Here is a 22,949-nt window from a genome sequence, read left to right as displayed (position 1 = left end):
CGCGCGTTCCAGGACACACGAAAGGATCGCGCCAGTGCCGCCAGTGTCCTTTGCGTCGCGAGTAAGTTCGCAGCCAAGATCCTCTCGTCGATCACGTTCGTACCGGCTTCCTCGGAGGTTATCTCGCAAGGATTTTTCTTAGGTATTAAAATCAATTCTTCCTGTAAATTTCGGAGTAGTATGATCTCATCGGTATTCGGAACACGTTCTGAAGATAGACGAATATTTTTTAGATATTTGTGTCGAGAAGTTTTTGAATTGTCCTGTTCCTATTTAGAAAATGTGTCTGTGTACGTGCGTGCGTAGTGCTCGTCATCGTTCCTTTACACCTGATGATGTGTGCAGGTGTATTTTTGTATTTCAACGTGCTTGTAACGGCATTTAATACGACTGATGAATTGATTGAAGTATAAAGTTATATTTTTTTTTTAAATGTGCGGAAATTATTATAAATATTCTGCTCCGGATTATAAGTTAATCTTCGTTTTTGTTTAGTAATGTATTATAAATTAATGTCATTTTTTCATAGCATAATGTATTATAAATTAACGTCATTTTTTCAGAGCAAATTCGTCCGTCTTACATCATTTATAAAATGCATCTTAATATTTTAAATAATATTGTCACGCGACACATCGATCGATGACTCGTTCGAACGAGGAGTTTAAACGTTCGTTTCTCTTCCAGAAACGGAGTCTTAATAGAATTTTTTAAATCTAGACTCGTATAGATTATCGTCGTCCTTGAGCCTTGTACTTTCCTCGCGTCCCACTGCGATCGCGGTTATGGCGAGAACGGATCATCGAATTTTAAAACTTACTCGTACCGTATCAACATTTCGCGGAGGCGAACCGGACGCGGAGTCTCGCGTTCTCGTCAATAGTCGATGGAATTACGCATAGTTTAACATTAAATTACACGCACTAGTCGAGCGTTTTCCTTGAGTCGCGAATTGTGCGGCCACTATCGATTAGTAAATGCAGTCACGTGTGCCGATGTCACGATATATCGTCGGCGCTATTTTTCTTATAGTCCATTTCTAATGTCATAGTTGACGCTTATTTCTCGTACAGTCATTCTAAAGCGAAAATTACGTATTGTTTCTGACGGATATATCTGCATTAAAATAACAGTACAATTCAGCTGCGACATATTCGTGTATTTTTTTATTTTCCGCTTTGAAAATTATTATTTTTTTTTAAATATTTCATAGAAATGTCAGTAAAGATTTTATTTCCGTGCGTGCTTTAAAATCACTCTCAGAGACATAAGGTATCAAAAGCATTAAAGTGATCGATGCATCGCTCAAAAAAAAAAAAAAAAAAAAAAAAAAAAAAAAAAAAAAAAAAAAAAAAAAAAAAAAAAAAAAAAAAAAAAAAAAAAAAAAAAAAAAAAAAAAAAAAAAAAAAAAAAAAAAAAAAAAAAAAAAAAAAAAAAAAAAAAAAAAAAAAAAAAAAAAAAAAAAAAAAAAAAAAAAAAAAAAAAAAAAAAAAAAAAAAAAAAAAAAAAAAAAAAAAAAAAAAAAGAGAGAAAATATACTCTTGATAGGATAGGATCGTGTGCGCTCTAATCGATGCACTTACCGCGATGAGATGGGTCATTATCCTTTCTTGTCTGCTTCTCTACCGACAAAATATCTCCGGCGATGTCGGAGTGCCGAGTTTAATGATTGCGCCACTTCAGTCACTAAGCTGTCAGTCGTGCCATTAAAGCACGTTGTTGTTGTTTGATGTATGTCGATTAATGTAGTCGTGCACGCGTGTACTCGAGTATACGCGCGAATCGTTACGCGTCTCTTGTGCGTGAAAAAAGAACAATATGTCGAGACACGCATAACCCATGTATTCGTTCTTTCCGCTTAGCGGTTCGTAGTCCCCATTCGGATATCACCGTGAACTAGTTTTCGACTCGATTAGTGGAAATGTCACTTTTAGAAATTAAAAATTATTTTGTTTGTAAAGAAAACGAACAATACCATAACGTCAACATTAATATAAACGTGTGTGACAATGCATCGTTTAAATTTTTACCGAGATATGGAAAGAATTGAACTAATTGAATAATATTGTTTGATTTTATCTGATACATTATATACCTCGCTCATGCCGTCTGGCAGATCGTGAGATTACAGATAGACAGGCGCGAGAGAGTTTGATCAATGATGTACGACTTTTAATAAAGTGCTAACGGTAGTGTCCGCGAGAATCTGAGGCTCGCACATGTTATGCGCCGTAACGCGTCATAAACACCTTTCAGTAAACTTTGCAAAAAAATTTAATTGTAATAGTAAATTGCAATTTTTTTGACAAATATAAAAATTATTGTCACTGTGAAACTATAATATATCAGAAAAATTGTACAATAATTTCTTTTTATTCCCTAAATATTCTTTCTTTATGAATTATACGCGCGCGATATAATATTAAATAAAATATTAAATAAATGCGAAATTTGTTGAATTAAAAAAAAAAAAAAAAAAAAAAAAAAAAAAAAAAAAAAAAAAAAAAAAAAAAAAAAAAAAAAAAAAAAAAAAAAAAAAAAAAAAAAAAAAAAAAAAAAAAAAAAAAAAAAAAAAAAAAAAAAAAAAAAAAAAAAAAAAAAAAAAAAAAAAAAAAAAAAAAAAAAAAAAAAAAAAAAAAAAAAAAAAAAAAAAAAAAAAAAAAAAAAAAAAAAAAAAAAAAAAAAAAAAAAAAAAAAGAGAGAAAATATACTCTTGATAGGATAGGATCGTGTGCGCTCTAATCGATGCACTTACCGCGATGAGATGGGTCATTATCCTTTCTTGTCTGCTTCTCTACCGACAAAATATCTCCGGCGATGTCGGAGTGCCGAGTTTAATGATTGCGCCACTTCAGTCACTAAGCTGTCAGTCGTGCCATTAAAGCACGTTGTTGTTGTTTGATGTATGTCGATTAATGTAGTCGTGCACGCGTGTACTCGAGTATACGCGCGAATCGTTACGCGTCTCTTGTGCGTGAAAAAAGAACAATATGTCGAGACACGCATAACCCATGTATTCGTTCTTTCCGCTTAGCGGTTCGTAGTCCCCATTCGGATATCACCGTGAACTAGTTTTCGACTCGATTAGTGGAAATGTCACTTTTAGAAATTAAAAATTATTTTGTTTGTAAAGAAAACGAACAATACCATAACGTCAACATTAATATAAACGTGTGTGACAATGCATCGTTTAAATTTTTACCGAGATATGGAAAGAATTGAACTAATTGAATAATATTGTTTGATTTTATCTGATACATTATATACCTCGCTCATGCCGTCTGGCAGATCGTGAGATTACAGATAGACAGGCGCGAGAGAGTTTGATCAATGATGTACGACTTTTAATAAAGTGCTAACGGTAGTGTCCGCGAGAATCTGAGGCTCGCACATGTTATGCGCCGTAACGCGTCATAAACACCTTTCAGTAAACTTTGCAAAAAAATTTAATTGTAATAGTAAATTGCAATTTTTTTGACAAATATAAAAATTATTGTCACTGTGAAACTATAATATATCAGAAAAATTGTACAATAATTTCTTTTTATTCCCTAAATATTCTTTCTTTATGAATTATACGCGCGCGATATAATATTAAATAAAATATTAAATAAATGCAAAATTTGTTGAATTAAAAATACAATATTTTATTGGCATATTACTAAAATATAATTGGGAAATAAACGTGATAGAAAATTCACACAGAGTGCAGTTGCGATATTTTTTATCGGTTTCATCGATATACCTGTTACGTTGTTTAATTGATTTTTCTATTGATGACATGTGATCACTTTTCATACTTTTCAATTGTATTTTACATTAGTCAGATACGTCAATGCGTATTATATATAGATGGTCATCGATATAACCGCCGCGATACGCAACGTATGAAAAATGTGTCGGGTGCATTTCCTTTTCTCTTTTTCAAGGAGCGCGATTGCAACGTAACGGCTCGTCGCAGCCGTTCGATTCGTTTATGGCATCGTCCGTCCATCAGTAGAGTGCGACGTGCTTCTGTGAGTGCAGTGTATGCGCGTCGTCAAGAGATTTTGAATAGTCGAATCTCACACGCGCGCGATTCTCATTGTTTCGTTAAAAAAGTTACCCTCGATTTTGCCCCCCCGATATGGTACATCGAGGTAACGATGTTCTTCAAACGATATTAATTGGCGGTGATTAGGAGAGAATAAAGTGATCGATGATCATCGCGAACGACAGATACAGGGCGCGTATGTACGTGTATCGAGAACTTTATATATGAGAATCATTCGTTTATTTATTTATGTATTTCTTCTTGCACAATTTAATATATAATTTAATTTATTATCATCTTTTTTATGTAATTTATACGATTTTTATTTAAAATTTACTTTTTTTAAATGTTACACAATTTTAGTTTTATGATATTGGCATTTTTATAATATCGAAATTTATAGGGACAGTTTTGATACGAATCTATATAAATTGCACAGCAATAGTGACTTTTATATGATGCATCGCGAGCATAACCACGATAAAATGCAGTGCACTCGGTATGACACATATGACACATTTGCTACGCTGCAACTGCAACGAGGTGATTGCCGCATAATTTCTCAGCCGCTGTAATATACCGTGCTATATCGTGTAAGAAGATTAAAGCGAAGCAGGAAACCACACAACTTGCACAATATCGCGGTTTCGTATCGCGCATCGTTTGACGGCCGTTTCGGATCAGTTGTGACAGATGTAATTGAAATTTGATTTTTCGTCGGTGCACTTCCTTAGTCACGCGAATCTGTCGTTTTTAAATCGCACTTTATCCAATCTACAAAAACCTAATGCAATGACATTTACGAACCAAATCGTCGATCATAGTCAGACTTTTATGATCTGTGTTTGGATTAATGATCATTTTTTATTACTATCGAATGTAAATATAATTCGGGATTGCAGTTTCGAGATGGATTAGTATTATCACGACGTGGTTAAAGAAATATATCAGTTCGTGATTCTGAGTATTTGACGTGACTCACGGTTAGTCACCAGTACTGATCGAATCATGTTACGAAGTTACGAGTACTAACGCGATCTTGCTACGAATTAGGATGCCAAAACAATGCGGATAATTCGCACAGCCTCATTAAAGAACAATTCAAGCGCATTCGAGGCATCGTTCGTGAGTGCTGGTTTTATTTTTAACCCTCGACGTGTGCGCTAAAATTGACCGTGTCACGCCTTCGTCGTCGGGTATTGTTGTCTGCATTGTGTCCCGTGATGCGCGATCGTTACAGTTTGCGGCGCCTTATTCGCGTTCCATGCGCGGAATGCCGTTTTTACCAGGTCCGTAATTACAATAGGTACGCGTCGGCCGGTGCGAAATTACCGTACGGAGCCATTCTTTGTTGCGCGTGTTGCCCGTTTTACACGAAACACCGTACAGTACACATACCGGTTTTCTCTTCTGCCGATCGATAAACAGGAATAAAGAACCGCACGATACTCAGCTTTTACTCGTCTCCAGAGAAATGAGAGAAATAAGAACGTCGAACAAAATTTCGCGCGCACAGAGAGATTTTTTTAAAAATATTATATTTATAGAGCAGAAAAAATAATGAAAAAAATAATGAAATAACTGGAAAAGATTAATTTTTATAGATATTTAAAAAAAATGTACTAACAGGTATAACGTACTCTGAGAAGAAAAATTCTTGGAGAATATGTGTCATATTTATGGTGTCTTTATTATGTGTAACTAAGCGCTCTAATACGGGATATAACGCGCTCTTAAAAGTAGCCACAACAGTTCATAAAACCTGTACTTATTTATTGTGTAACTGTGGCGGTGCCATTAACCGCATCGAGGATTACCCCGGTGACCCTGTTTGCGTTTATTTTCTACCAGCATTCACATCGCGATCGCGTCTACGTCGCGACATGTCAGGGTGGGAGCAAGGATGGCTTGTCTCCCGCTTCCTCTTCTCCCCTCTCTTGCCACTTGTAATGCATCCGATTTTGTACGCGCTCGTCGGGCTAATATCTGGAACGTAACAGGTTCTTTTATGGTAGCCCCTACCCTATATCGTGAACCGCCTCCTCTCGCATAATTTATCGCATTCGCGTAGGCGTGCGTGCGTGCGTGCGTGCGTGCGTGCTGCGAGACGCGCACAGGCAATCTGCATCCCGCGCTTTCCCTTTTTCGGAAATCCGGTTCCCCTCCCCGCTCTCAACGGAAAGATAGACCAAGCGTTTTATCCTCGCATTGGGACACTCCCATACTTTTCCTTCCCTCTTGAATGTTTACCACTCGAAACGGAAACAAACGTCCATCTATTCCTTTCCGTCACGATCGTTCGTCTCGAAGCGAAGATCGCGAATGTAAATTACAGAGAAATATCGGACGCAAACTGCGTGCTTGCGTACGTCGAAACGTCACGCACATGCTAATTTATTATGGATACACATCGTTCCATTGTCAGTGATGTCAAATATATCAATTTATTTGTTTCTTGTAGTATTAGAGGATATTTGAAATATATTATATAGAAATTTATAAGCATGTAATACACGGAGAGGGAATTACGTTTAATAATTCTATGTTATAACATGTGTTATTCTACACGACTCACATTCACCTGCGTGAAGTTGAGTATTTGACGTGACTCACGGTTAGTCACCAGTACTGATCGAATCATGTTACGAAGTTACGAGTACTAACGCGATCTTGCTACGAATTAGGATGCCAAAACAATGCGGATAATTCGCACAGCCTCATTAAAGAACAATTCAAGCGCATTCGAGGCATCGTTCGTGAGTGCTGGTTTTATTTTTAACCCTCGACGTGTGCGCTAAAATTGACCGTGTCACGCCTTCGTCGTCGGGTATTGTTGTCTGCATTGTGTCCCGTGATGCGCGATCGTTACAGTTTGCGGCGCCTTATTCGCGTTCCATGCGCGGAATGCCGTTTTTACCAGGTCCGTAATTACAATAGGTACGCGTCGGCCGGTGCGAAATTACCGTACGGAGCCATTCTTTGTTGCGCGTGTTGCCCGTTTTACACGAAACACCGTACAGTACACATACCGGTTTTCTCTTCTGCCGATCGATAAACAGGAATAAAGAACCGCACGATACTCGGCTTTTACTCGTCTCCCGAGAAATGAGAGAAATAAGAACGTCGAACAAAATTTCGCGCGCACAGAGAGATTTTTTTAAAAATATTATATTTATAGAGCAGAAAAAATAATGAAAAAAATAATGAAATAACTGGAAAAGATTAATTTTTATAGATATTTAAAAAAAATGTACTAACAGGTATAACGTACTCTGAGAAGAAAAATTCTTGGAGAATATGTGTCATATTTATGGTGTCTTTATTATGTGTAACTAAGCGCTCTAATACGGGATATAACGCGCTCTTAAAAGTAGCCACAACAGTTCATAAAACCTGTACTTATTTATTGTGTAACTGTGGCGGTGCCATTAACCGCATCGAGGATTACCCCGGTGACCCTGTTTGCGTTTATTTTCTACCAGCATTCACATCGCGATCGCGTCTACGTCGCGACATGTCAGGGTGGGAGCAAGGATGGCTTGTCTCCCGCTTCCTCTTCTCCCCTCTCTTGCCACTTGTAATGCATCCGATTTTGTACGCGCTCGTCGGGCTAATATCTGGAACGTAACAGGTTCTTTTATGGTAGCCCCTACCCTATATCGTGAACCGCCTCCTCTCGCATAATTTATCGCATTCGCGTAGGCGTGCGTGCGTGCGTGCGTGCGTGCTGCGAGACGCGCACAGGCAATCTGCATCCCGCGCTTTCCCTTTTTCGGAAATCCGGTTCCCCTCCCCGCTCTCAACGGAAAGATAGACCAAGCGTTTTATCCTCGCATTGGGACACTCCCATACTTTTCCTTCCCTCTTGAATGTTTACCACTCGAAACGGAAACAAACGTCCATCTATTCCTTTCCGTCACGATCGTTCGTCTCGAAGCGAAGATCGCGAATGTAAATTACAGAGAAATATCGGACGCAAACTGCGTGCTTGCGTACGTCGAAACGTCACGCACATGCTAATTTATTATGGATACACATCGTTCCATTGTCAGTGATGTTAAATATATCAATTTATTTGTTTCTTGTAGTATTAGAGGATATTTGAAATATATTATATAGAAATTTATAAGCATGTAATACACGGAGAGGGAATTACGTTTAATAATTCTATGTTATAACATGTGTTATTCTACACGACTCACATTCATTGAGTCATTGATGGTTTCCACGTTTCGATATAATAACACTAATATATTTATACGACTGCACAATCAATCTGGCACAGCATTTATAGATCGACACAGTTGCACGCAAAATCTTACGCACTCATCTATTCCTACATCATACATTTGTCATACATAAAACTTCACGCGCTACTTTGATCGAAGATATAGAGCATAACATTGCATTTATTGATTTGCGTTACGCACGTGATCGTGACATTTCGTTGCGCGCGTCATCGTGCGCTGTTGCTGCTGCTACGAGATATAGTTCTCGCAGGAGTCACGATTAAAGAAATAGCCCGATGAATTCACGCCGCCTTTTATCCGTGGTCGTTCCTCGGTCGTTTTCCATAAATGCATCGAATAAAGTGCGGGCGTTTCGCCGCGATTATTCGTCCCATTCTCGGCGAGACGTTTGCACGACAAACACCCGCCGCTCCGCTCTTCGCCAAGCTTTCGACATCGCGAATAATTACTGAGGCTCATTGTGAGTCAACGACGTTAAAATGTTTTCCGTCAGCGTCATGCTTTGCACGTTCAATCGGGGCTCATTTTTATTCATACGTCATATGAATAAAAGTGAAACGCGCTTGATTTTTTTTTAAATTCTCCATCCATACGTTATTTTTATCTGATAATTAAAGACATTCTTCGAAAATTAAATTCGCTGGCTCCTAAAAAAAGTATAACCTTGACACCGTTTGGACGTGCAGATCGGACGTCAGAATCGGAAAGACACGATGACCTTTGCTTAAATAATTGGCACAATCAACGCGATGGCTTTCGTTTAAAATACAGAAGTCGAAATTATTCTTTATTGTCTCATTAGTACCAACCCACGCTCAATTTATCAAGCACGGCTGAGGACTCGTTAAAAAAATCCTGATTCTCTCAGAGCTGAGAATCGTGTAATATTAAAATATCATATACATAAAACATGAAATAGTCTCGTATATAAGTCAGGATACGCATTCTTTCGATGATTGCAGAACGGAACCGTTTACATGTCTAACTAGTCATTAGCGTATCTGCAAGAACAGTCCCCCTTTAATTAAAACCATGTGGGAGATTGTGTAGTGTGTTGAAGCGAGATACACGATATCGTATAGGCGTGACTTATGACGCGTCATCGTACGTCAAATTTCGACCGTAATAGCTTCTCAGACGAGGCGAGGTTCCTCCAAGCGATTGCGGTCTTCAATATAGATTTCGATCGAAGCTCTTTCTTTCACTACTCTAATATATAGTCTTTCAATGCGACGTGCATACCTCTTACTTCCTGCGACAGTGTCGATATAATATTGCAAGGATGTTTTTATGAGTGAGTAAAATAATTAAATGCTTTCGGAAAATATTTTTGCAAGATTTTTGAAGAATTTTTTTGAAGATATCAAAACATTTAAAAATTACAGTTTGCATAGCGGATCAAAATTCTTCAAGGATATAATTATAAATTGATGAAAAATCTTATAAAATTATCTAAAACTATCTTATAAAAATTGTCTTATAAAACTGTCTTATAAAAATGTTATATAAAAATCATTGATATAGTTGTTTTAATATCTTTCATATGAATTTGAATAATTTATGTAATTTGAATATAAAAAATAATTTTTCCAATTGCAACTGAGAACACATTTTTCTATCAGTTGTTATAATTGAATATTTGTAATATTTCGATAGAAAGTAGAATTTCAAATTAATTGATTTAATGAATTTATGATTAAAGACTGTCGTTTTTCTTTTCTACATTCAATGTATCATACATTATTCTCGTACAAAAGCGCTTTAGCTGGAAAAACTGCCTGCGTAGTTACTTCCGCGATATTTATATTAAGGATGCAGCGTTGCATTGACATTACAACTTCAGAATTATAATTTCTGTCATATCAGTGAATCAGTGGACGTTTTTTTTTCAGTATCAGGAAGGTGCGCGTGCAATCCTTCTCTGACTCTTATTGTTAGATCTTTAAAATACACAGCGATGTACGAGCACGGCGAAAATTAGCAGTTAATTGTAAAAAGGAATAATTCGAGATGAAGATGGGAAAGTCTACCAAGGGAGGACAAGCGCCTCTTGATTTAGCTGGCACAATTTTTCTCAGACGATCGTCGCGACGCCCGTTCCCCCTCGTCTTTCCTCTCCTGCGTCTCTCTTTTGGTTTGTCATACAAGAAGAGGGGCGACAGTGAGAGTATAGTTCAAATGTCACTTTGGTTTATTTTCGTTTATATATAGACGGGAGAGTTCACCCGATGTCACTTACCTCTGAATACCGGCGACGTTCTCCCGACAATTTTCAGAAAGCGAGGAGGTATTCCTCTTTAGCGGGAAAGCTGCAGAGGTTTCGCGGAGGAGTACAACATTGTACACGAAATAGAAGTGCATAGACAGAGTAAAGAGAAACGCGATTTTCGAAATTTTACAATTAACATATATGTATATAGCCGAGATTTTAAGATCTTATCATCTCTCACGTGGATAAACTTTGCGCACAATAACTCATTTGTGGACGCGTATATTTTCTCCGTTGCATATTGAATGGGCAAACCGGAAAAGATTCTAATACCGGTATTTGAACCGTCTTGTAGCTGCGACAGTGGCTCTCTATTTTAGGCTAGTCTCCCCACGATTTACCGTTCATTTCGTAACTTAATATACCTCGCAAGTTCTCAACCGTGACATCCAGATAAGATTCCCATATACGCGTTTCATCACACAGATATATTATAACATAAATATGCATAAATTCACCTACTATGCAGAATTTACGAGTTTTAACTTTGAAGTTTTAAAAATCTTTTACGATAGCAACAGTATTTTAAATTACCGTGTATTTTCTCGGAATCCAATTTTACCCAGCTCGTGATTATCATGAATTAAGCGAATAATATTAATTTTTATTTTACTCCACTTCCTGTGAAGCGAGCCCAACCCACATTCGGAGGTAAATATTTTCCTCTTCAAAGTGTGTGAAATTTCATGTCAATGGACTTCGTGACGAGACGAGAAATTATAGGCATTTTACATCCAGGTCATGCGTGACAAATGCAAAAGTGCTGCATGCTGTTTTTAATTGCGGCGCATGTAGAAGTCATCGATTAATTAGCGTTACGTCTGTGCGAATGACATTTACATCGCTTGTCGATGACGCTTTGATTGTTAATGATCTAATCTTCTGCTAATTCTTATCCATATAGAAAATCACTCGCGTCAATAGTATTAATGGTGTCTTTCCGATGAATATAAATATGCGAAACAAAGGGCACGGTTCGTGACTTCAAGTGTGTAGGGACAGGTGCATTCGAGAAACGGACAGATCGGTATGCAAGATACTTTTGTAGTTTTCCGGAAAACGTGATAGGCGCGATAACACATGTTCCTTTATATTATTTAACATCTAGGAGAAGTCTATGTATGGTGCTCGTCCTTGTTCCCTCGGGATTTATGCCTGTTTGTTCAGTCGTGTAAATGGCACAGTCGTATCTCACGTGGTCACACTGTCATTGGTTTTATTGAATTTTAGAATCGCAGATAGCATATCGAACTTAAGCTGGTGACTCGTTGTCCCGAGATAAAACATCAGGTATATTGTACTTTTATCGCAAACTTGTTAGCAACTTTTTGAAGATACAACATCAGTCAGGTTTTTAAGCGAAAATTTTTAAAAATCTTTTCTTTGATAACACTAGAACGATTTATAGGAAAGAAAAATTTCTTTCTCGTAAAACATTTTTTTGCTGCAGATTTATAAATAAAACATATATAATTCTCAATTTTAGATATATTTAAGTGTATATTTAAGTATACTTAGGACATGTCAGAGATATTCTTTCCATGCTTGTAATTTTTCATCGGATTTGCACGTGACAACTCTTTCAGCGGAGCGCTAACACCACATTGCATTTGAATTCATAGCTGTGCTTTCTGCATTCCCAGACGGCAGCTTCTGTTTCACGCTAGTCATGCATTTGACTAAATTTTATTTGTGTCCTTGATGTACTTTTTTGCGAATTTTACAATATTTCGCGGAATTATGATAAATCCCGCGGTAACGATATACTTTATACAAATATATTTTCATGAAACATTATAATTTCATTATATCTATTATATAAGGCATTTTACTAGGCTTACAAAATATGCGATTTAATGACGATAAATGATTAGAAATTAATCGGTGCGAAATCTGAGATTTTCATGAATTCTGATTCGTGACTGAATTCTAATCAACCATAAATCATCGCTCGCGACTCTTCACGGTTGCAAAATTTTTTCTTTTCATCCGTTAATCCGTGCTTTTCGTGATCGAAGATCATTTGGCGGGTGTCGTGATGCCAGTATAGCAGAGGTAAAGAAATCAGCCGATGCGCACAGGTCGAGGAATCTTCGTTCGATAGCGCAGAACTTTGTAATTGGCTGAAACCTGAAATTTCGGGCTGATGCTCCGCGTAGCATAAATCTTGGGGAAGTGGAGGCAGAATTGAATGCGCGCTCTCTCTCTTTCTCTTCTCCGTGCAAGCTTTGTTATCAAGCATTTCTCTGTGATATCGACAATGAGTACACGGAAGATTCATGAATATTATGATGTTCCCACGAACGAAACTTTGACTACTCTGGATTGTTAGCACTAAAGCCGCTGACATCCCGAGGTGCTCTCGATGTTATCGGTGTAAACGAACCGGGAACCCCGACACGAACCACCGAACCCTTCCTCGTCGAGAACGTTCTGAATGTTGTCGGTTTCAATTACCGAGCCCGTAAATCTCTTCGGGAGCACTGAAATAGAATAATGACGGGGAAACGTTTGCACGGATTATGTCCAACATTCGGGAATACCGGAAATCTTCCGGGGAGGAAGGAAACATACCCTCTCTCTGGTTTGCTTCTGGTTTATCTTAAATTTATTTAATCTCCTCGTTGTGCGACATAAACTGGTTTTAATAGTTTATAAGAACAACTTTTACTATGTTGATTAAATTTCTGTAAGGATTGATAATAAATTTTGGCTTTTTTTCCCCTACATCTCTCCCCTACATCGAGACTGGAGAATATTTATTGATTGTAACTTAGATGAGAGCCTTTGTTTGAGTTTAAAAGTTTAGATTCGCTATAAATTTCAATTTTTATTACGGATTTAATTCACACGCGTTTCCTGAAAGCTTTTCGCAGAAAATCTTTGCCATATCTCCCGGGATTTTTTTTTTTATTTCAAAGGCAGGTGAATTATGTCAAATTACTGAAATACACAAAGCGTAATAGCTTATTATATATAGTAATGCGTACTTTGCGACAGCCGCGGATTGAGGCCGTTTGAAAGCCGACATCAGAGAAAGCAACCCTGTGAAGAAAGAGAAACTATTACGTAGGTCATAAAAGCGCTTACGGATTAACGGTTCATAAAAGACCAGATGACAGAAACCAAAAGGGGTTATTAGCTCTCAGCAACGATTTACACACGATACTTATCTGCTCGCCCGCACGTGAAATCGAAGGCAAACTTTTCTTCTTCCGGGGAAGCGTTATTCGATTATTTCTAGAAAATTGCTTAAGAAAATTAATCTTGTGCTATTCATTTTTATTTTTATTTTTATCGCATAATTTTAGCAAAGATAGAAGAGAAGAAAAGAAACAACTCTTATTTTCGATAATTTCCGGCTTAATATCGAATGATTACATAAGATTCGGAGAGTGATTTATACTTATAATTTGTAATAGAAATGCGTTAAATTTTTTTATATCTTAGAAATTTATCAAGTTTCGTCGCAAGCGAGTGAATGACAGTTTGTAAAGATTGCTCGGGAGTTATGTGTTGATCGTCTTTGCAACACGCTTCTTTCGGTGGCGCACGCGCGTGCCGGGCACGTGTAGACACGCCGACTTTCCGCTCGCGATCCTCTTTAGATTCATGCGCCCTTCCACGTTCGTTCACGCGTTAATGCCCGCGCAAAGGGAGTAAGACAGAAGCAGAAGAAGAAGAAGAAAAGACAACATGCAGGGAGACGGGAGAAAGCGGCACCGTGTGCCATCGTGGTTTTTTGAGTGTTCCAAAAATACTTCCGACTCGAGGAAAGATAAAGAGACCAGTTGGAAAGACGGGAGATTGAAAGAGACTGGGTGAAAGAGAAAGAGAGAGAGAGAGAGAGAATCACGGTACAGAGAGATGAGATTGGGAGGATGCCAGTCTTCGGCAACTAGTCATCCTAGAAACGTGCTCGCGAGTACCACGGTGACAAAGAGCAACGCGAAAAAGAGAAAAATCACAATCGCCGCGTGAACCAGAATAAATAAATCGGTAGCGATCGGTGAAACTGCGTTACGGATATATCCTCTTTACTTATGTGCGATTAATTGACAATAAGATGAACTGTGATGTATTTATAAACACATAACTATAAAATATTAATAATATTTTAATAAGAAATAAAAATTCCCCAATTCTTATTAATTTAGAGAGAGGAGGATATATATGAATAATATAGCACGCATACAGAACGCACAATAACGCTTGGAATCGCATTTTTAACGACGCTTATCGCCGTTTCGAAATACAAGCAGGAGAGTAATACGCGTGCGATATCATCTCCTTTGACATTCGCAGATCATCTTGCGATCGATATATTGGCTCGCACGCCATCGATGTGCATCGAGCGCAATCCGAAGTGACGCGTTCGCGGCTAAGGATGCCTCTAAAAATTGAGAGCGGTACCTATACAGTGAATCCGGTAACGAGAAAGAATGTCTCCAAGTTTCTCCTCTGGAAACATTGGCGGCGAAGGTAGGCAGAGAGAAAAAGACGTTTAGGATTGAAAAATCTCCTCGGAATTTTAAGAGCGAATCCTCAGGGTTGCTCGATATTGTGTGAATTACACTTGCATGTTTTTTTTTTTTTTAATTATGAATAGTAACACAGGATTTACAATATTTATTCTCACGGAGAATGGATAATTAATACATGATTAATATTTAATTTATATCGTTGGCGATTAATCCATTAATAATAAATTAACGTCCCATTATATATACATATATAAATATTTAGGGTGCAACAGATACTGGGAGGCATAATGTGTTTGTTGCGTTTTAAATATTTACGGTAAGCGATTAGAATGTGAATAGGTCTCGTCGAGATTCATTAACGGCATAGTACGATGATGCATCCACGGTATGCATTCAAACGTCATTCCTATCTGATGTACGGAGATGCATCCAAGATTCGAGACAAGCGAAATTAATAGATTCGACACATCAATGGTGATTTGTTCGAATACTTGCGCGGTCAGCATCACCTTACGGAGAAACATCGTTATATACGCACGTATATAATAACACTTCGACATTTTCTCCAACGGGCCGTCGATTAATTCTCGCTCGCGTACGTGCGTCCACACACGCATACACACGCTCATCATCATCATCATCGCCATCATCATCGTCATCGACGATCGAGCATGATTCGTTCACCTTACACTCTTTATTTTTGCTTGGCCGCACGCCTGTACATCCGCGATGCACTTTAAACCGTTAACTCGCAATTATGTCAGCGCCGATTTCCGCATCGTAAACAATATTATACAACACCGGACAATCTACCTACCTATCTATCTATCTATTCGCGCGACTCGTTTCTTCAACCCGCGTTACGAGCACCGTGTATATTATACGTACACAAGAATGCAATCTGGAGTCTGGTGCATTTTTTTAGAGCTGCATCGATGCATATCATAATGCAAAAAATCTATCACAATACGGTATTTGTAATTTCGTAAGACTCGTTTATTATAATTTATACGTTTATTATAATATCGTTTATTATAATATTAATAGAATGTCTATAAAAATATTTCTTCGTATTTAATTCTTGTTTTGGAGCATCTCGTATATTATAATTCTAAAAATAAATACTTAAAACTAATCGAAGCATGTAACGATTTGAAAAACGAGCCGTTTTATACTGTGTGACTTTTTCGAAAAGATTCCTTCTGTTCCTACGTGTACATTACACTTACACTGCCGTCGCGATTACATGAGCGAGTAAACGTGCGACAATCGTCAATGGACGATACGTTTTTCCTGTGCAACATGTTGAAGAGCTGTCGCGCGAGTTTAGTCGCCGATGTGAGAGCGACTTTAACTGCATGTATTATAGTCTGATGGCACTCATTCGATATGCACCCGCTTGCGCTGATTTGTACGATTGTACGTAAGGCTTATTCTTTTTAGCCACACTTTTGCAATCTTGAATTATTTTCCTTTACAATATTGATATATATATATGTATATTGCTACCTATATATCTTACTTTAAAAAACAAAAAAGTGTGCAGCTAAAATGAACGGAATTGTAGTTAATATCCCCGCTCGACTCGCGACGAATGACCGATGCCATTCGCACGATTAGCACGTGCAATTAACACCGGCGCCAATTTGCCGACAATTTCATTCGCGAGCCGGAACTATTTGCACGAGTTTCTCGTGAGCGAGTTATTACCGACAAATCAATTATTGGAAGCTGGTGCCACTCTGCAATAACGTCTCCGAGATCCAAATCTGTTACACAGCTCTTTAAATGTTCCTTTATTTTGATTAAAAATAACGGTTATTGAATTTAGTATTTGAGTAATCTGTATCTGCTTATCTTTTCGTAAAAAGTGCTCAAAATGACTATCTTGCATCTGAATAATGTACGTCTGTAAGCATTTTAATACTCATCTTTTGATTCTTTCGAATTTTCCAAATGTTCTTTGGACTTGCTGGAAACTTTGTTCAATGATAGAATATTTCAATATTATTAATAAATGTTCTTTAGATAATGGATTTCATATGATTCCACAAGTAAAAGCTCAAGTAAAAACGTTGGCAGGCTTGCATTTCGATACAAGATGATCATTTTGAGCACGTCTTGTGAAAGTAACTAAATATAGATTGCTAGAATAAAATTTTCCGCAAATTTGAAAGCAAAATCAAATCGAACATATGTTTATATGAATATTTTTGTTTTTAATGATTGTTTTTCTGAAATTGGTATCATATTACGAGATACCCTATATAATGTTACTTTGTCTTTTTTTTTGTAAATATTTACCTTGACAAATACGATAATAGCTATACTGAGATAAAAAAAAGTTAATGATATGCGAAGGTTTCATGCATAATATAAAGCAAAAAAGAAAATATGGCATTGATGCGTGTTGCGTGAATCGCGACAATAAAAACTGCTTATTTATTCATTGTCTTGATTATGTAGGAAAATACGAAAGTCACGGTGAAATTAATGAGATTGCCTGCACATAAGATACGATGTTTGCCTTCATTAAGCTCACAAATCTGGTTTTTATCGCGCTGTGCAACTTTCCAATTGGTTTTCTCCATTGCTGGGACGTTAAAGCGTTGAGCTTTTATCAGACAGTTACGCGCGCGCTATGTCGATATATCGCTAATTACTCTCATTACATTGGTAAGAGACAAAATATATGGCTCATTAATATTACATCGCAAAAATGCGCCGAAAGAATTTCAAGGGAATCTCGTCGAAATTGACTTCTCGCTCGCTCAACCGAGCGGCAACTGTTGTAAAATCTATTTTTGTTGTGTCTGCGAGATTCTCCTGCATCAATGTTATATTGTCGAGTCCCTCGGCAAGATCCAGCTGTGTAATATTATACATGCAAAATATACGCTGGTCCATCGAGAAACCGGTAATCTATCGGACTTATTCGAGTGGCGCCAGCTCCCGTCCCCACGGATGTTCTCGAGCTCTCTCGGTGATACACGATGAAAGAAAGCAATATCAGAGATTCATTTATCAGTTGCCGTACGAATGTCGCGTGCAAAAAGCAGTCGCAACGATTACCGGTAAATGCTAATTCGTGCCGCTTTCTCGTGCTTCGAGGCAATGTCACATTTAAAAAGGAAATGCGGAGAAATACGATGGCCAACGCGTGAAACGTTTTGTTGGACCTTTTGGAGGTAACTTAAAGTCTCATTACATTCGAGATCACTTTTCTGTGATTCTTTAAATTTTACTAAATTTCCAAACTTATTCAAAGTCAAATAATCAATATTTTTTATCAGATTCATTCATTAGGATCACAAATTGTCTTTTTTTAAAATATTATTATACGATATTAAGGTGTTAAATAATAGCACTTGGTAAAAATAAAGGTGAAAAATGAAAAAAGAAACAATATTTCTATTTGAAAGCTAAAATAATATTCTCTGAAACGAAATTCAACTCGATCTCAGCCTTCGAAATATTAAATGTTTTAAAATTCTATAAAAATTGATCTAATCTAAAAATAACATTTTGTTATATATTAACTTTTCTTTCGCTTTTTATAAAGAGAGCATCATCAATTTTTAATCAGAAATATTGCGGCAATACCGGTATATTTAGAATCGCACACCACGTATGTATTAAACTGCTTATTTATTCATTGTCTTGATTATGTAGGAAAATACGAAAGTCACGGTGAAATTAATGAGATTGCCTGCACATAAGATACGATGTTTGCCTTCATTAAGCTCACAAATCTGGTTTTTATCGCGCTGTGCAACTTTCCAATTGGTTTTCTCCATTGCTGGGACGTTAAAGCGTTGAGCTTTTATCAGACAGTTACGCGCGCGCTATGTCGATATATCGCTAATTACTCTCATTACATTGGTAAGAGACAAAATATATGGCTCATTAATATTACATCGCAAAAATGCGCCGAAAGAATTTCAAGGGAATCTCGTCGAAATTGACTTCTCGCTCGCTCAACCGAGCGGCAACTGTTGTAAAATCTATTTTTGTTGTGTCTGCGAGATTCTCCTGCATCAATGTTATATTGTCGAGTCCCTCGGCAAGATCCAGCTGTGTAATATTATACATGCAAAATATACGCTGGTCCATCGAGAAACCGGTAATCTATCGGACTTATTCGAGTGGCGCCAGCTCCCGTCCCCACGGATGTTCTCGAGCTCTCTCGGTGATACACGATGAAAGAAAGCAATATCAGAGATTCATTTATCAGTTGCCGTACGAATGTCGCGTGCAAAAAGCAGTCGCAACGATTACCGGTAAATGCTAATTCGTGCCGCTTTCTCGTGCTTCGAGGCAATGTCACATTTAAAAAGGAAATGCGGAGAAATACGATGGCCAACGCGTGAAACGTTTCGTTGGACCTTTTGGAGGTAACTTAAAGTCTCATTACATTCGAGATCACTTTTCTGTGATTCTTTAAATTTTACTAAATTTCCAAACTTATTCAAAGTCAAATAATCAATATTTTTTATCAGATTCATTCATTAGGATCACAAATTGTCTTTTTTTAAAATATTATTATACGATATTAAGGTGTTAAATAATAGCACTTGGTAAAAATAAAGGTGAAAAATGAAAAAAGAAACAATATTTCTATTTGAAAGCTAAAATAATATTCTCTGAAACGAAATTCAACTCGATCTCAGCCTTCGAAATATTAAATGTTTTAAAATTCTATAAAAATTGATCTAATCTAAAAATAACATTTTGTTATATATTAACTTTTCTTTCGCTTTTTATAAAGAGAGCATCATCAATTTTTAATCAGAAATATTGCGGCAATACCGGTATATTTAGAATCGCACACCACGTATGTATTATATATATATATACATATAAATGTCGTAAACCGATATCGAGCTCGAGAACAAACTCCGATACACGCGTGACAGTATACGGGATGTGAACCGGACCTGTGCAGTGTGCACGAGGATCGCGTGGACGAGGAACGTCGAGCGAGCGGGCAGACGCGCGGGGGTGGCGAGGTGGCGGGTCTGGAGGACGTTGACGACTCCTGTGTCGCAACGGTGACGTCGTCGGTACCCGGAGCCGGCGGCATCCGCTCGCATCGACGCATTAGGCCGCTCTCTCTGGCCGTGCAACCTCTCAACTACCATCGCTTGGACCCGGACCAGAGACTGTCGGCGACGATCGGCGCCAGACATCACCCCAACATGACCAGCCAGGAGAGCATCGGGAGCTGCAGCCTGGACGTCGACCGCTCCGCGTCCGACCGATCAGGTTGGCTATCTACGCATTGAGAGACACCGCTCCCGCGATTGCGAGACGCGTTATTGATAAGAGATCGTTACATTGTCGAGAAAGATTCTGTGACTAAATTATTTTTATTCAATTAAGTTATTATAGCAAAATCCTAAATTCTCTAACAATGAGAGAAATCTGAAATACATATACGTTTAAAAATTGCAACATTATTTATAGATATAATCCGGTAATCTATAAATATAATAAAGTTTCGCAAAAAGAGAATCACAATTTGGAAATTTAATAATTAACACGAATTGGATGAATTTTTAAATAATAATATCTAGAACTTAGGAAAGAAAACTTTTTATTGCAATGACAGAAAATGTCTCTTGCTGGAAGGATCGTTTCTCGCAGGGAATTCTCGGTGAGAACTCGGTCGGGCGGAGAATGATTAGACGCGTCGCTCAAGCGAGGTAATCATTCTGGAGAAAAAGATGGAATGTGCGCCTGAAAAGAACGTATCTCTTAAAGTTTATCTCTTGAACAAGTTCTTTCAATTATTCTAAAATACAGCACTTTTAATTGATGCTGAAAGCTGCCCGATAAATATCCAACAGCGCAATTATCTAATCAGTGAAAATTATCTCACATATATATTTTACTTCGACTTCTCGCGTAAAACAAATATATCGAAAATTAACTATAAATTCTAATTTATGCATTACAGATTAGTAAAATTTATTTAAATAAAAAAGAGGATTGTGCGTGACTAGCTCAGACTTTGTATACATCTTTCGTATTATTACGCTAATTCTCAAGTATTCAAGATTCATGCAAATTTTCGAGACTTCAAGGTTGTCCTTCGGGGTCGCCGATCTCTCCCACCGTTACCTTCTCGCAGGTCGCGGGCGCTTTTTGCTCGTTCGAAATGCCGATCGGATTTAGACCGGCAAGCGCACCAAGTGCAATGCTTCTTTTCCTCATCGTTGCCAAGAAGGCGTTGACGAGATGCCCGCGAGGGTCTCTCTGCTCAGTGTTCCAAGACCGTTGCTACAATTTAGACGAGCGTGAAGAACTGTCGTCGGTACATCTCGCTTCTGCGAGGCGTGCTTCAGTCGATTGTAGATTAGAACTGTGTGACCAAGTTGAATTTTTCCAAGTTGTTTCGACGTAACGAGCTTGGAACAACTCCATTCGTAGAAAATAAGGTCGCATTGCGCGACAACGATGTGAATAAGATTCGTTTAACGTGAGTTGGCATATGTGTAATCGCGTGGGTGCAGTGCTTTTCAAAGGTAAATGTCTCGTCGGTTGAATTGGCTCGCGAACATTGATCAGTTAATAAGAACACGATGAATCGAGTTATTAGTGAATTTACATACGATTTAACATATGACCTAAACGTGTATTTGAACGCGCGATTTAAATATTTACGTGCACAATTATCGATTTATACAACTCTAGTTTGTCACATATCGTATTAATAATGCAGAAGCTAATTTTTCAAAATTATCAAATCTTATTCAATCATGCAATGTGATATTTGCGCTAGTGTCTTTCGTAATTTTAGTTTCTACGGATTATAAGATCGTAAATTGGAGCTGAAGAAGAAGAACGCTTTTGCTACATTGGAATTTCCTCTTTCAGAGAACACCGTAGACTCCGTGTCGGAAAAGACGCTGCACAGTTTGAATCTGTCAGCGTGCAACGGCGAACCGGTGTCGTCACCTGAGAATTTGGCGAACGGCAGCAACGAAACGTTGCAGAAGTCGCATCTCACCCCCGATGAAAAGAAGCTGAATGTGAGCAATGTACGCGGCAGCCCGGAACCGGAGCAGGTGACGGCAGCGAAGAAACCAAGTTATCTTGGACTGGCGTGCAGCATAAGCGGCTACTCGGGAATCACCAGGTACGACAGCAAACTGAGGGAAGGATTCCGCTCGAGAGACAGCAGTCCTGGCACGAGGCTAATCACGAGGGACACGAGTCCTGCAGGTTTCAGGTGAGATGCTTGCAATTCACTTTTTTTATTTCTTCGTAAAACACACACATATCGGTTAAACAAGTATCTAAAAAATGTTAAAAGATCCAACGAGAATCTCAGCGTTCCGACGCTCCAACATCCGCCTAAGAGTCAGTCGATATCGCCGCTAGCGATGGACAGGCAAAACGGATTTACGAATGGTATGAAGGAAGAGTGCAAGGTCGAGACGTACATGGAGAGCAGAAGCTCGATCAGCATATGTCAGGGTTATTCAGAAGTCGATAAGGGAGTATCGTTACACACGACGTTTCCCGATCTCAGTCCTATCAGAATGAGCACTTCTGCGACTAAACGGAGTCCCGGCTTGCCGCAGATGATGTCCTGCGGTCAACAGAACAAGTCCTACAGTACGGGTTTCTCCTCTCCGAAGCAGGGCGTCGCTAATCGTAAGGGAAACTCTTTTCAACAAACAATTTTAATTGCTAATTTTATTATATTTTTAAATAATTTTTTGTATAATTTTTTATTTTTTCTTGAGAGAGAGAGAGAGAGAGAGAATTTTAAATTAAAATAACTTTTTTGCGATTATTATATATAAAAATTAATTTTTTACATTGTTAGATAGACCAATACAGAATGATACGTATATTTTTCTTTCTATTAGATAATTTTATCGATATTTAAATATCGGTCGCTA

At 37.9% G+C, this 22,949-nt stretch overlaps 1 protein-coding gene across 2 annotated transcripts in view; it reads left to right on the top strand.

Moving 5' to 3' along the window:
• The window catches only part of LOC115236029, a 31,739-nt gene that overhangs the window by 4,353 nt on the left and 4,437 nt on the right, over nt 1-22,949 (top strand). Inside the window, exons 1-4 of one of the 2 annotated variants that reach the window (XM_029808212.1) lie at nt 18,727-19,430; nt 19,982-20,301; nt 21,916-22,270; nt 22,355-22,698. In XM_029808212.1, coding sequence (XP_029664072.1) covers nt 19,321-19,430; nt 19,982-20,301; nt 21,916-22,270; nt 22,355-22,698 — 1,129 coding nt within the window. In that variant the 5' untranslated portion in view covers nt 18,727-19,320. Of the gene's footprint in view, nt 1-18,726; nt 19,431-19,981; nt 20,302-21,915; nt 22,271-22,354; nt 22,699-22,949 lie in introns of those variants that run through there. The other variant, XM_029808213.1, reaches the window with a different exon arrangement.

This window comes from Formica exsecta, unplaced genomic scaffold (genome assembly GCF_003651465.1).
Source record: "Formica exsecta isolate Colony F162 unplaced genomic scaffold, ASM365146v1 scaffold238, whole genome shotgun sequence".
Lineage (NCBI taxonomy): Eukaryota > Metazoa > Arthropoda > Insecta > Hymenoptera > Formicidae > Formica > Formica exsecta.
The sequence above is the reverse complement of the archived record's forward strand: the minus strand, read 5'-3'. Positions and strand labels throughout refer to the sequence as shown.